Source organism: Tupaia chinensis, unplaced genomic scaffold (genome assembly GCF_000334495.1).
Source record: "Tupaia chinensis unplaced genomic scaffold, TupChi_1.0 Scaffold000362_1, whole genome shotgun sequence".
Classification (NCBI taxonomy): domain Eukaryota; kingdom Metazoa; phylum Chordata; class Mammalia; order Scandentia; family Tupaiidae; genus Tupaia; species Tupaia belangeri.
Genome location: NW_006159859.1, coordinates 4,004,763 through 4,016,775, shown reverse-complemented (window position 1 = coordinate 4,016,775; position 12,013 = coordinate 4,004,763). Strand labels below are relative to the sequence as shown.

General features: G+C 38.1%; 1 protein-coding gene across 1 annotated transcript in view; it reads left to right on the top strand.

The window, feature by feature from the left end:
• The window catches only part of BBS7 (Bardet-Biedl syndrome 7), a 34,388-nt gene that overhangs the window by 10,251 nt on the left and 12,124 nt on the right, over positions 1-12,013 (top strand). Inside the window, exons 6-13 of the mRNA XM_027773677.1 lie at positions 2,017-2,089; positions 2,448-2,564; positions 5,166-5,296; positions 6,632-6,716; positions 7,463-7,565; positions 10,153-10,356; positions 10,725-10,732; positions 11,630-11,688. Of these exons, the coding sequence (XP_027629478.1) occupies positions 2,017-2,089; positions 2,448-2,564; positions 5,166-5,296; positions 6,632-6,716; positions 7,463-7,565; positions 10,153-10,356; positions 10,725-10,732; positions 11,630-11,688 (780 nt within the window). The remainder of the gene's footprint in view (positions 1-2,016; positions 2,090-2,447; positions 2,565-5,165; positions 5,297-6,631; positions 6,717-7,462; positions 7,566-10,152; positions 10,357-10,724; positions 10,733-11,629; positions 11,689-12,013) is intronic.

The following is a 12,013-nucleotide window of genomic DNA, read 5'->3' as shown; positions in this document are numbered from 1 at the left end:
CCCCAGAAATCAAAGGAAGAAATGATGTTTCAGAGAGGGTGTTATATATAAGTTTATTCAGTGTTTAGGACCAGGTGTAGAATAAAGTCAGCAGTCAGCACATATTTGTTAGACAAGTAAGTGATAGAAGGAACAATCATTTTGGTGTCCTATGTTCCTTGTAAAAACCATAATTGGCTAACAGAACTGCTTCAGGTCATTGTTATTACTGTGTATTCTTAAGAGTGACTTTTAATAAAATGGACACATACGTTCTACAGGACACTTAAAGTTTTAATGTAAATAGCATATAACCAGTGGACTAATTGAATCAGAAACTCAGGATGATAGTTGATGTAGTCAAAGAGCTTGTCTGTGGGCTCCACTGCAATAGCACAGGTGGTAGGGGCCATCATGTGATACTGAAGCCACACTGGAACTCCGGGTTTGGATTCCAGGTCAACCTGAGCATGTACGGTGCACCTGTGCCCTGGCATGAGTTTCAAGTTGCCAGGTCTGGGACTTGAACCACAGTTGACCATGCAGGAGTCTATTGTCTTAATCACTATGCCACCTGCTAGTCCCAATATAGGTTTTTTTTTTTTTTTTTTAAAGAAAGATTTTTGCTATAGGTTGTGTGTGCTCACTGGAGAGACAGAGAGAAAGAGGGAAAGTGAGAAATCACCCCCAGCGGGATGGTGATGCTATGTGAATTTCAAGCCACTGGGTCCAGGACTTGAACTGTGATCACCTGCTTGGGAGTCCTGCGACATAACCATTATGCCATCTGCTGATCCCAGTTTAAGATATTTTTAATAAAAGATAAAGTATATTGTTCTCCTATATTGTAAATACTATGTTTTTAAATTTTAGAGTTATTTAACTTTATTTATTATTATTATTATTTTTTAAATTTGACCAGAGAGAGGAAATGAGAAAGCAAGCAAGGATTTGAACTGCAGTCCCTGCCATGTCTGAGTCCAGCGCCCCAACCACTGTGTTACCTGCTGGCCTTGATACATGTTTTTTGAAAAATAGTATGCCATGTTGACTGTAATTTTATATGTTATGTTTTCATTGACTCATTATCTTGGATTTTTTTTTTCGGATGAGTAAAAGTACTTGTATCTCATTTAAAAATTTTTTTTTTTTTTTTATGAGAGAGAAAGAAACACACACACAGACACACACACACACACACACGGATAGGTACTATTGATAGGGTTTCGCCATGTACCCTTCTCACCAGCCAGGATCACAGGTGCATCTGTGATGATCAGGGTGATCTGGGGTGTGAACCCAGTCCTCCTGTGCAGCTCCAGTATTGCATAGCAGTGCCCTACCACCTGTGCCATCGTAGCTGGGCTGCCCCATTCTTTCATAACTGCACACATACTATGCATTGATTGGCAAGCATTGCTAAGGGCAACACTGAAAAAAATGATAAGTAGAAGAACCTTACTTATTTTCTTATCTAAATAGATCATCCTGCCTCTAACAGGAGTATGCTTTGGTAATACATAGAGGGAAGGCCAACATTTTTTTAGGAAGTATCTTTGGGTCTGTTTAAATGTTTGAATGTCCTTGATGCTAAAATCCTCCAGTTGGCACTGGAGGGGACAGAAGAAATTACTTATTTCTGGAGAGTTTTGACAGGAAAACTTACCAGTGTCAAATTTTTAGATAAATAACATATTTTAAATGGAAATTATTTAAAGTGGAGACTGATATAAATCATTTCTCTTTATATATATTTTATTTTCAGATGAGTTAACGTGCAAACTTATTAACATTTTATATATATTTACACTTTATATATATTTTATTTTCACTTTACACTTTATATTTATTTTATTTTCAAGTGAGTTAACATGTGTGAACTTGCTAACAGATGCAAATGAACCATCCTGGCCTAATTTTTTTCAGCCGCTTAATTTTAGACGTTATTACAAGTATGATATGTGAATATTGATGTTATCCATGAATGCTTATTTTATATTTGTCTTCAGTTTCTGTTTTTAAATACTTGTTCTTCAGGGATCTGATGTAATGTATGAAATTGAAGTTCCTGGCCCACCTACTGTCCTAGCTCTACACAGTGGAAATGGAGGTAATCCGAATATTGTTTTCACAATAAGCTATGTGTTTATAAAAATACTAAGTGAAAATGAGAAATTGTAGGAAAAACACGAACTGGAATTGAGATACTTCTACTTGCTGGTAACTCACAGTAATGAATTATTGAACTTTAGAATTTTCAGTTTCTTCATCTTGAAATTAGATGATAGGGAAGGGTCTTATCTCTTACTTTTATAAGATTCTATGAATATCATCATTCTCCCAGATCAAATTATCTGTGTGTTTATCATATTTTTAAATGAGATTCTTCACATGAAAATATTTTAATTTAAAAGAGAGATTATGAATTGTTGGTTAAATCTAATACGTTGATTTTGACCTGTAACTAGGTGACTCTGGAGAAGACCTTGTGTTTGGAACATCAGATGGAAAACTTGGACTTATTCAGATCACCACATCCAAACCAATACACAAGTGGGAAATTCGAAATGAGAAAAAAAGAGGGGGTATGCTTTTGACAGAGTTCAGATTCTGAAATCAGTGATTATGGTTTATTTAATCCTGTTTTATTTGTTCATTTTCTGTAGCAGACTTAGCAATCATCAAGCTGCCTCTGTCTACCATTTGTTTAGTATCAGGTCTATCAGATGATTGGCATAATTTTTTTTATTAAATAATTATTTAATTTTATTTTTTATTTTTATTTATTTAATTTTCTTTTAGAGAGATTTTTGCTATAGCATGCATGCCCTCGCTGGAGAGACAGAGACAGACAGAAGCGAGAAATCACCCCCTGGGGGGATGGCCACACTGTAATCTCTTCTCCTCCACCCCTCTCAGGATTTTGGGCACACACACACATGCTCCTGGCATGTTTTAAGTCACTGGATCTGGGATTTGAACTGCAGTCAACTACATGGGAGTCCTGCAATGTAACCATTACACCATCTACTACTGGTCCTGTATTATTGTTATTTTAAAATTTGCTGTAGGGTATATGCATTCACCAGAAACACAGAGACAGAGAGAGAAGGAAAGTGAGAAAGCAAACTACCAATGTGGGACTCAGACCGCAGTCAGCCATGTGAGAGTCTAGTACCTTAACTACCGTGCCACCTGCTGGCCTTTGGCATAAGTTTTTTTTTTTTTTTTCTTTTTTTGGAGAGGTTTTTTTGCTATAGGGTGCGTGCGCTCGCCAGACAGACAGAGAGAGACATAGAGACAGAAAGCGAGAAATCACCCCCCCAGGGGGGATGGTCACGCCACAATCCCTTCTCCTACATTCTCCTCTCGGGATCTTGGGCACGCATGCACACGCGCCCGGCATGAGTTTCAAGCCACCGGGTCCAGGATGCGAACCACGGTCGACTACCTGGGAGTCCAGCGACATAGCCAGTATGCTAACTGCTGGTTCCCTGGCATAAGTTTTTAAGTAAGGAAAGCCAATAGTAATTTGGGATAGATAGACTTCATAGGCTAATATTCATTGTTCTATGCTAAAATCCACTTTAATCAGGGTAGTGAATTAATGGAAATCTGGGAGTATGTGGTATGAGACAAAGAAGATGGTCAGGGAATATTCCTATTTCCTAAGGAATTTATGGCTGACTTGGTAGGTAGTAAGATGATTATTATGGCAAAATGGCTGCATTTTTTTTTCTTTTTTGAGAGGTTTTTGCTATAGGGCACGTGCGCTTGCCAGAAAGACAGACAGAGAGATAGAAAGTGAGAAATCACCACCCCCCCCCCAGGGGGAATGGCCATGCCGCAGTCCCTTCTCCTCCATTCTCCTCTCAGGATCTTGGGTACATGCACCCACACACGCCTGGCGTGAGTTTAAGCCACTGGATCCGAGACTCGAACTGCAGCCAGCTACATGGGAGTTCAGCGACATAGCCATTACGCTAACTGCTGGTCCTGTAAGATGACTATTATGTATAGAAAATTTATTCATCTGTTTATTCTATTAATACTTGTTAGAGAAGTCAGTGTAAACAAATGCCTATTTATGATAGCTTCACCCAGTTCCCTGGAGAAAATACAACAGGACAGTGTATTAGAGCATGATAACGGAGGAGGAGGGCTACTTTTAGACCGGGTGGTTAAATAAGGCTACTCAGAAGAAATGTTTTTTAGCTAAGATCTGATTGATAAGAAAATGAGATAACAATGTGAAGATTTAGGGGAAAAGAATGTTCCAGGAAGAAGAAAAATGAGAGGACTTAAGGCAGTAACCAGCTTGATTCATTTGAGGAACAGCCAGAAGACCAGTGTGGCCAAGTGCATTAACATGACATGAAGTGAAATGGGAGAGGGAGAATAGGGCCGTATCAGGTGGGTCCTTGTAAACCTTGGAAAGAGCTGGAATTCTGAACTAAGTGTAGTGGGAAGCCACTGGAGAACTGAGTTGGGGTATGATAGGATCTAATTTACTGAAACAAAATACACTGCATGGTGAATGAATCTGGGGGGAGAAGGTCAAATTAGAAGCATGGCGACCAGGTAGAAGTCATTGTTGCAGTTAGAATTTAAACTATCTAGGCTGTAGCCTAGTCTGAACTAACATGGACTAACAGTATCTGGAAAGGAAAAGGAGACAACTTCAGTATATGTTGTGGAGGTAGGACAGTTAGAATTAGCTAGTGGGATTGATATGGGGAGTGAGAAAAAAGGAAGGACTCAGAGATATAGCCTAGATTTTTGGTCTAAGCAACTGGGTGGTGTACTTTACTGAGATGGGAGAGGACTGCAGAAGGAGCAGCTTAGAGGGGGTGTGGTAAAGATGGGTATGAAGCCTTTTACTTGCCTTGGAGGTTTGAAATGCAGATGTCTACAAGAAGATGCTGAATTGCATATATGAGTGTGGCGCTCTGTGGAGAAGCCAGAGCTGGAGGGAGATGTAAACCTAGAGGCCATTGCCGTGAAGATTAAAGTTAAGGCCCTGGAAACATGGATGTGGGTGGAAAAAGGAAGGGCGCCTGACAATGCTCAGTTTTTCTTTCCTTCCATTCTGAATTGGTATATACATATTTTCATTCTTACTTGGTACATACTTGACAATAACTATTAGTGTTATTAGTAACTTACAACTTACATCTTTTTTAAAGGTATTTTGTGCATCGACAGCTATGACATTGTGGGTGATGGGGTCAAAGATATGCTTGTTGGAAGAGATGACGGAATGGTGGAAGTATATAGTTTTGATAATACAAATGAGCCTGTTCTACAATTTGATCAAGTAAGTTCATTTAAAAAGAATACTACATATGCTTAGTATTTTTCAGTTCATTAGAAAGATGACTGGTGGTTTGAATTTTAAGTGAAAATATAATAAAATCTTGTGTTTGGTTCAAAATGTTGTTATTTTGATATTATAATCTTTAGTCTTGTGTTTGAATAATAGACTGTTGCCTTCAAGCTGAGTAATAAATTACTTTTTCATTATCTTTTTAATTATTATTATAAATTTTTAAAGTATTACTATTTTGCCTTAGTTTCACTAATGCATAATAACACATTAGAGGAGTAGCTTTTATTGTTCGGGTAACATAAATAAGACCTTCTTTTAATGTTATTAATAACTTTTTAGGAATAAACTTTATATGATTAAGAATAGTATCAGAGGGGTCAGCAGGAGACATAATGGTTATGTTGCTGGACTCCCAGCTAGTCAACTGCAGTTTGAGTCCTAGACCTGGCGGCTTAAAACTCATGCCAGGCACATGTGCGTGCTTGCCCAAAATCCCAAGATTATCTGAGAGAAGAATGGAAGAGAAGAGATTGAAGAGTGGCCATCCTCCCTGGGATGTGATTTTTTTGCTTTCTGCCTCTGTCTCTTCAGCGAGCATGTGCATCTATAGCAAAAATCCTTCTTAAAAAAAAAAAGCTTATTCTAGGTGTGTGTGTGCGCCCAAAATCCCAAGAGAAGAATGGAGAAGAAGAGATTGTGGCATGGACATCACCACTGGGAGCAGGGGGATGATTTCTCACGTTCTGTCTCTCTGTCTCTCCAGCAAGTGCACACACCCTGTAGCAAAAATCGCTCTTAAGAAAAAAAAAGAATAGTGTCAAAAATATCCTTAGGCAGAAGGAACAAGTAGCAGTTTCACTTTTAGCCACTTGGGCCAGCTGTATGAGAAATAACTTTGCCTAAAATTTTTCATAACACTATAATCAAGAGAGTCATTTGTGTTTTTTTTTTAGAGAATTTTTTCCACACATTTATGCATGCCTGGTGAGTTTTAAGCTTCCGGATCCAGGACTCAAACCATAGCCAACTACGTGAGAGTCCAGTGATGTAACTGCTATGCCATCTGCTGGGCCCTAGAGTCTTTCATTTCTTAATAATTTTCGCAAGTGTGGAATAAGTGAAAGCATTCTAACAAATTCAAGTAATTTTCATGCAAAAATATTTGAAATCTATCCATAGTTTTTCCCTAATGTACATTTTCCATTTACTTTCCAAAGACCCCTCATATATTGAATGTCTGGGGATAGTAAATAGGTTTTGTGGCTCATTTTAGCATGTCTGATTTTCTTCTTAATGAAGCGTTTGCTGTCCCGTTTATTTTAGATGTTGTCTGAAAGTGTCACATCTGTCCAGGGCGGTTGTGTAGGAAAAGATGGCTATGATGAAATTGTGGTGTCTACATATTCAGGTAAAGTAAATGACAGTAGGTAGTTTGAGAAAGAACCAGTAACTAAAAATATAAATTTAATAAATTGTTTTTGATGGCCACTTGAAAAATTACTAATAAATCATTCTTGTTCACAGCATTAACAACTTTACTGGTTACAAAATAAGGAGAGAGGAATAGGCTTGTTCATTTATAAAAAACAGTGAATGTTTGAATACTACATTTTAGGAGTGTTTAGTATGTCTCTAGTACCTTTGAAAATTAAATTATATTCTTCAGTTTATAGAGAAGTATTTACTGAAATTGAATGTAGGTTTGGGACTATGAACATCGCTTATACAAACTTGCTTGCTTGAGAGTAGGTAATTTTTTACATTCTCATGGTAGTCACATGAGAGTTTAAATGTCCATGAAAGTAATTTTGAAAGGCAGTTCTTATTTGGCAGCTCTATTTGAATTTGTTTAAATTATTTGATTTATCCCATACTTGGAAACAAAAACTGTTAAGAAGTGCAAGATTCTTAATTATAGTGTTATGATATGGTTCCAGGTCATTAAAAAAGTATCAAAAAATGCTGGGTAATTCCTCTGAGGTTTGAGTATTTTCTAGCTTGATTTTTGTTTGTTTTCAGTTTTGTCTTACTTTTTAAACAAGTCCTAGGGCTAGGGTGGGTTTGTGTGTAGGGGTTTCCGCTACACTGTGTGTAATAAATCTCTTTTCACACTAGCAGCACCAAATAGTGCCTGATTATACTTCACCTCTGCAGGTTGGGTTACGGGTCTGACCACGGAGCCCATCCATAAGGAAAGTGGGCCAGGAGAAGAACTAAAAATTAACCAGGAGATGCAGAATAAAATTTCTACTTTACGGTAACTCGGGATTTTTTTTGTCTACTTTATTTTCATTTCATGACATGTTTGGCTGTTGCTTTTTGGTTTGTCACCTTTTAAAATGAAAACTGATGAGTATAAGAAAATTTGTAGTAAATGCTGATTGGAGTTTGCAGCTAGAAATATGCTTTTTGTATGCATTATTCTATACTGACTTTCTCTTAGATCAGGTGCTTTGTTTCTTTCATGCTGAGTCATAGATAGATAGTTGCAGATTTTTGTTTTTGTTTTGCTCAAATGTTGGAAAGAAACCCACATGGATGGCTGTATTTTTCATTTTCCTAGTGTTCCTTGCTTTTTTTAAAATTAAATTTATATATTAATTATTATTATTCATACATTTATTTGCTATACATCATTTAGAATATAGAGAGAGACTTTACCAAGCATGATGTACACCTCAGTCCAGCCCAGTTGAGAATACTATGCACATCCTCGTCAACAGATAATAACCCTTATTTGCGTCCCACAAGTGTCTTACTTTTCTAATTTTCCCCCGAATTCCTTTCCTAGGCTCTTCCCCTCCCACACTCTCTTTCCACTTTGTCCCTAGTGTCCATTACATTTTTTAATGCTTTTATGTTCTCCAGTCTTTCAGTCTCTACCATGGAGTTCTGATGGGCCTTTCTGAGTCTTTGACTTTGGCTTATGCGTTTTCTCACTGGAACTAAGTGATATTGACTCTCTTAGATACAAAGATGGCTCTCCTGCCTGTGTAATTGGACATGTTCTCTGAGAAGGGACCCCCAGATTCACATCAGGTTGCTTTATACATGAGGAAGTAAGAGTTACTGAAACTTCCAGTGACTTCTCTCATCACTTCAGCTCTAGCTAAACTTAGTGGAGTTCTGAGGTATCCTCACCCCAGTACCTGTTGTTTATAACCAAGTCCACTCACTCATGATTCCACCTGATGTAATCCCATAGGGAGCTTGTGCTTGCCTCTTTTAGCACCGGAACACTTAGGTACTTAGGAATAAATAGGTAGTAATTTAGCACTAAGTAGTTCTTGAGTGACTGAACCTTTTTCTTTGTTCATTGCACACATCCCTTCTAAGCTCATCCACGGATTTTTCCCCTTAAATTGGGTCTAATCGAACCTCATTTTATTCTACCCTGATATTGTTTGCTTCATCTGCATGTGGCCTTGCCCCTTAACTGGAGCTACTCAAGCCACCCTTGTACACTTAGTTTCAGCAGAATCTTTTGTAGCCCTTGGCAGAACTTAAGCTGTATCATTGGCTCACAATCATCCTTATGACTCCCCGAAATGGCTCAGTCTGCAGCCGCCTCCTTATCTGGTCATCTCCCCTAATATCTGACTGAAAGGTACATGTTTACTGGCTTCACACAGTCTGTTTCTTCTTGTTAGGTCTAACCCGTTCTTCTGCCATGTTAGTTCCTCTTCTGACTCGGGCTGTCAGTTACTCTGACTCGTACTGTGTGCAGCTGTAGCCAGATGCACGGGTTAGAATCGATTATTTGCAACCTGCCTTGATACTTCAGCTCCTGATTCATATCACTGGTATGGGACTGCGTAGATGCTTTACGTTTTAGATTGGGGATAAGTCACGGAATCATTTGGTCCATCAGAGAGGCAAAGATTTTTTTTTTTTTTTCCTATCAGTGCTGTAGTTCTTTTTTCTTTCTTTCTTTGTTTTTTCTTAAGAGAGATTTTTGCCATTGGGTGTGTGTGCTCGCTGGAGAGACAGAGAGTCAGAAAGTGAGAAATCATCCCCCTCCAGGGGTACAGCCATGCCACAGTCCCTTCTTCTCCATTCTCCTCTCAGAATTTTGGGCACACACGCACACAAGGCTGGTGTGAGTTTTAAGCCTCCCAGTCTGAGACCTGAACCATGGTTGACTGTGTGAGAGTCCAGCGATGTAACCATGTCACCATCTGCTGGTCCCTTCAGTGCTGTGGTTCTCACTCAACCACCTTACATTTTGCAGAAGTAAATTTTCCAATTTCTCCAACAGTCCAAGAACTTCAGATGTGTATACTTGTGGGTGACGAGTTGTGTGTATTTTCCTCCAGGAGTGAGTTGGAACATCTGCAGTATAAGGTCCTGCAGGAAAGAGAGAACTATCAGCAGTCCTCACAGTCGAGCAAAGCCAAATCAGCAGTACCCTCATTTAGCATAAACGACAAATTTACACTAAGTAAAGATGATGCGAGCTACAGCCTTATCTTAGAGGTGCAAACTGCAATAGATAATGTCTTAATACAGGTGAGCAAGAGAGTCAGAAAGTGAGAAATCATCCCCCTCCAGGGGTACAGCCATGCCACAGTCCCTTCTTCTCCATTCTCCTCTCAGAATTTTGGGCACACACGCACACAAGGCTGGTGTGAGTTTTAAGCCTCCCAGTCTGAGACCTGAACCATGGTTGACTGTGTGAGAGTCCAGCGATGTAACCATGTCACCATCTGCTGGTCCCTTCAGTGCTGTGGTTCTCACTCAACCACCTTACATTTTGCAGAAGTAAATTTTCCAATTTCTCCAACAGTCCAAGAACTTCAGATGTGTATACTTGTGGGTGACGAGTTGTGTGTATTTTCCTCCAGGAGTGAGTTGGAACATCTGCAGTATAAGGTCCTGCAGGAAAGAGAGAACTATCAGCAGTCCTCACAGTCGAGCAAAGCCAAATCAGCAGTACCCTCATTTAGCATAAACGACAAATTTACACTAAGTAAAGATGATGCGAGCTACAGCCTTATCTTAGAGGTGCAAACTGCAATAGATAATGTCTTAATACAGGTGAGCAAAGTGTCTACATTTGTTTTATGACTGGATCTATTTTGCAAACCAGTCTAATGCATGAATTATTGAACACTTTTAGTTTGATAATAATTTGAAATATTGATGGCTTCTTAATCTTCCATTAGATGATTATTTTGCACATAGATTATTTGAATGATATATTTTCTTTTTATTTATCCTGTACTTAATATACAAAAGATGGATGGACTTAAGTTTCAGGAAGAGATAGAAAGGTTTTTCTTTGTTGGCTGCCTTCTGGAAGAATTTCTAATAAAGTTGTGAATTAGAAAACTCTAGTATTTAACATGAACCTTTTAGAACTATGTTTAAGCCCTAAACACTAAGGTGATAGCTTACACCACGGCTTACTTATTAGCCCAGTAGGTTCTAGGGTGGGTCAGTAGGCGAAGTGGACAATCCCAAAGGGTGAAATTTTGGGATAATATGGTACAACTCCATTCCTTCCTTCATTCATTCTTTTATGTGTAGGGAGAAATTCAGGAACTACAAAAAGCTGGTAATAGCATGAGTGTAAAACATGCCAAAGATGGAAAACCCCAAAGAATAAATTGGAGGAGGACAAAGACAAGGTTTAGAAAGATGTGGTGGAGAGGTCAAATCATTAGTTAGAATTTAAGGGAGGAAGCACTCTGGAGTAGTGTTGGCCACAGGCTGCTGCAGGATCAGTTCTAGGAGCTCCACTCACAGGACACAGCAGCCTCGACCTAGGAACCTTCTCTCCAGAGGACACTAAAAAGTGTCTTTTCCCTGTGTTATGGGTGAAATTGAAATGGATAAGAATGAACTGATAAAATCAGAATGGTAATAGTTATTTATAGCCTATGGTAACATTTTTACCACTGACAAAAATACATCGGAAGATTATGCTTTTATGAGGATGGAAAAAATGATAGTCTATGATTTTCTGATAAACCATATCTGAAAAGGGGGTGATTGTAAAATAACTTTTTATGAAAGATTTATGCTTTTATGAGGATGGAAAGAAATGATAGTCTATGATTTTCTGATAAACCAAATATGAAAAGGGGGTGATTGTAAAATAACTTTTTATTGTATTTATTTTTTTAAGTAATACTTTCAAGGATAAATTAAGAGAATTAAGACTCAGATTTAAAGATGAACGTGTTATAGCTAAGAAGAGCCTTTACAGAAAACATATTTTGTGAATATTTTTAGTTTTTCTATCTGAATCTGTTTTTCTTTTTTTTTTTTTTTTTTTTTTTTAATCCTGACCATTGGTGTTTTTTTCACTTTATTTAGATTTACTTGATGTGGATAAAAATTCTGCTGTTGTTAGCTTTAGCAGCTGTGATTCTGAGGTGAGTAAAAAAGAATTCTTCACATATTTTCATTTTGATTATGCCATTTTGATTAAAGTCTATAAATGCTACTAGGGTTTGATGTTGTTTCTTCTTATTCCTTTCATATCTTTTCCCTTAATAGCTGCTGCTATTCCCTTTCCTTGTCCTCGGATAATCCTGGCACTGGGGATTGTCCTCGAGTCTTTCCTGTCTCTGGGCTTTTATATTCAATTAGTCTTGAGTTTTGGAATTTTACTTACTTTATGGCTCCCCTATCCCAATGGGGCCTTTTTTTTTTTTTTTTTTTTTTTTGTGGGTTTTTTTTTTTTGGGGTTTGGTGTTC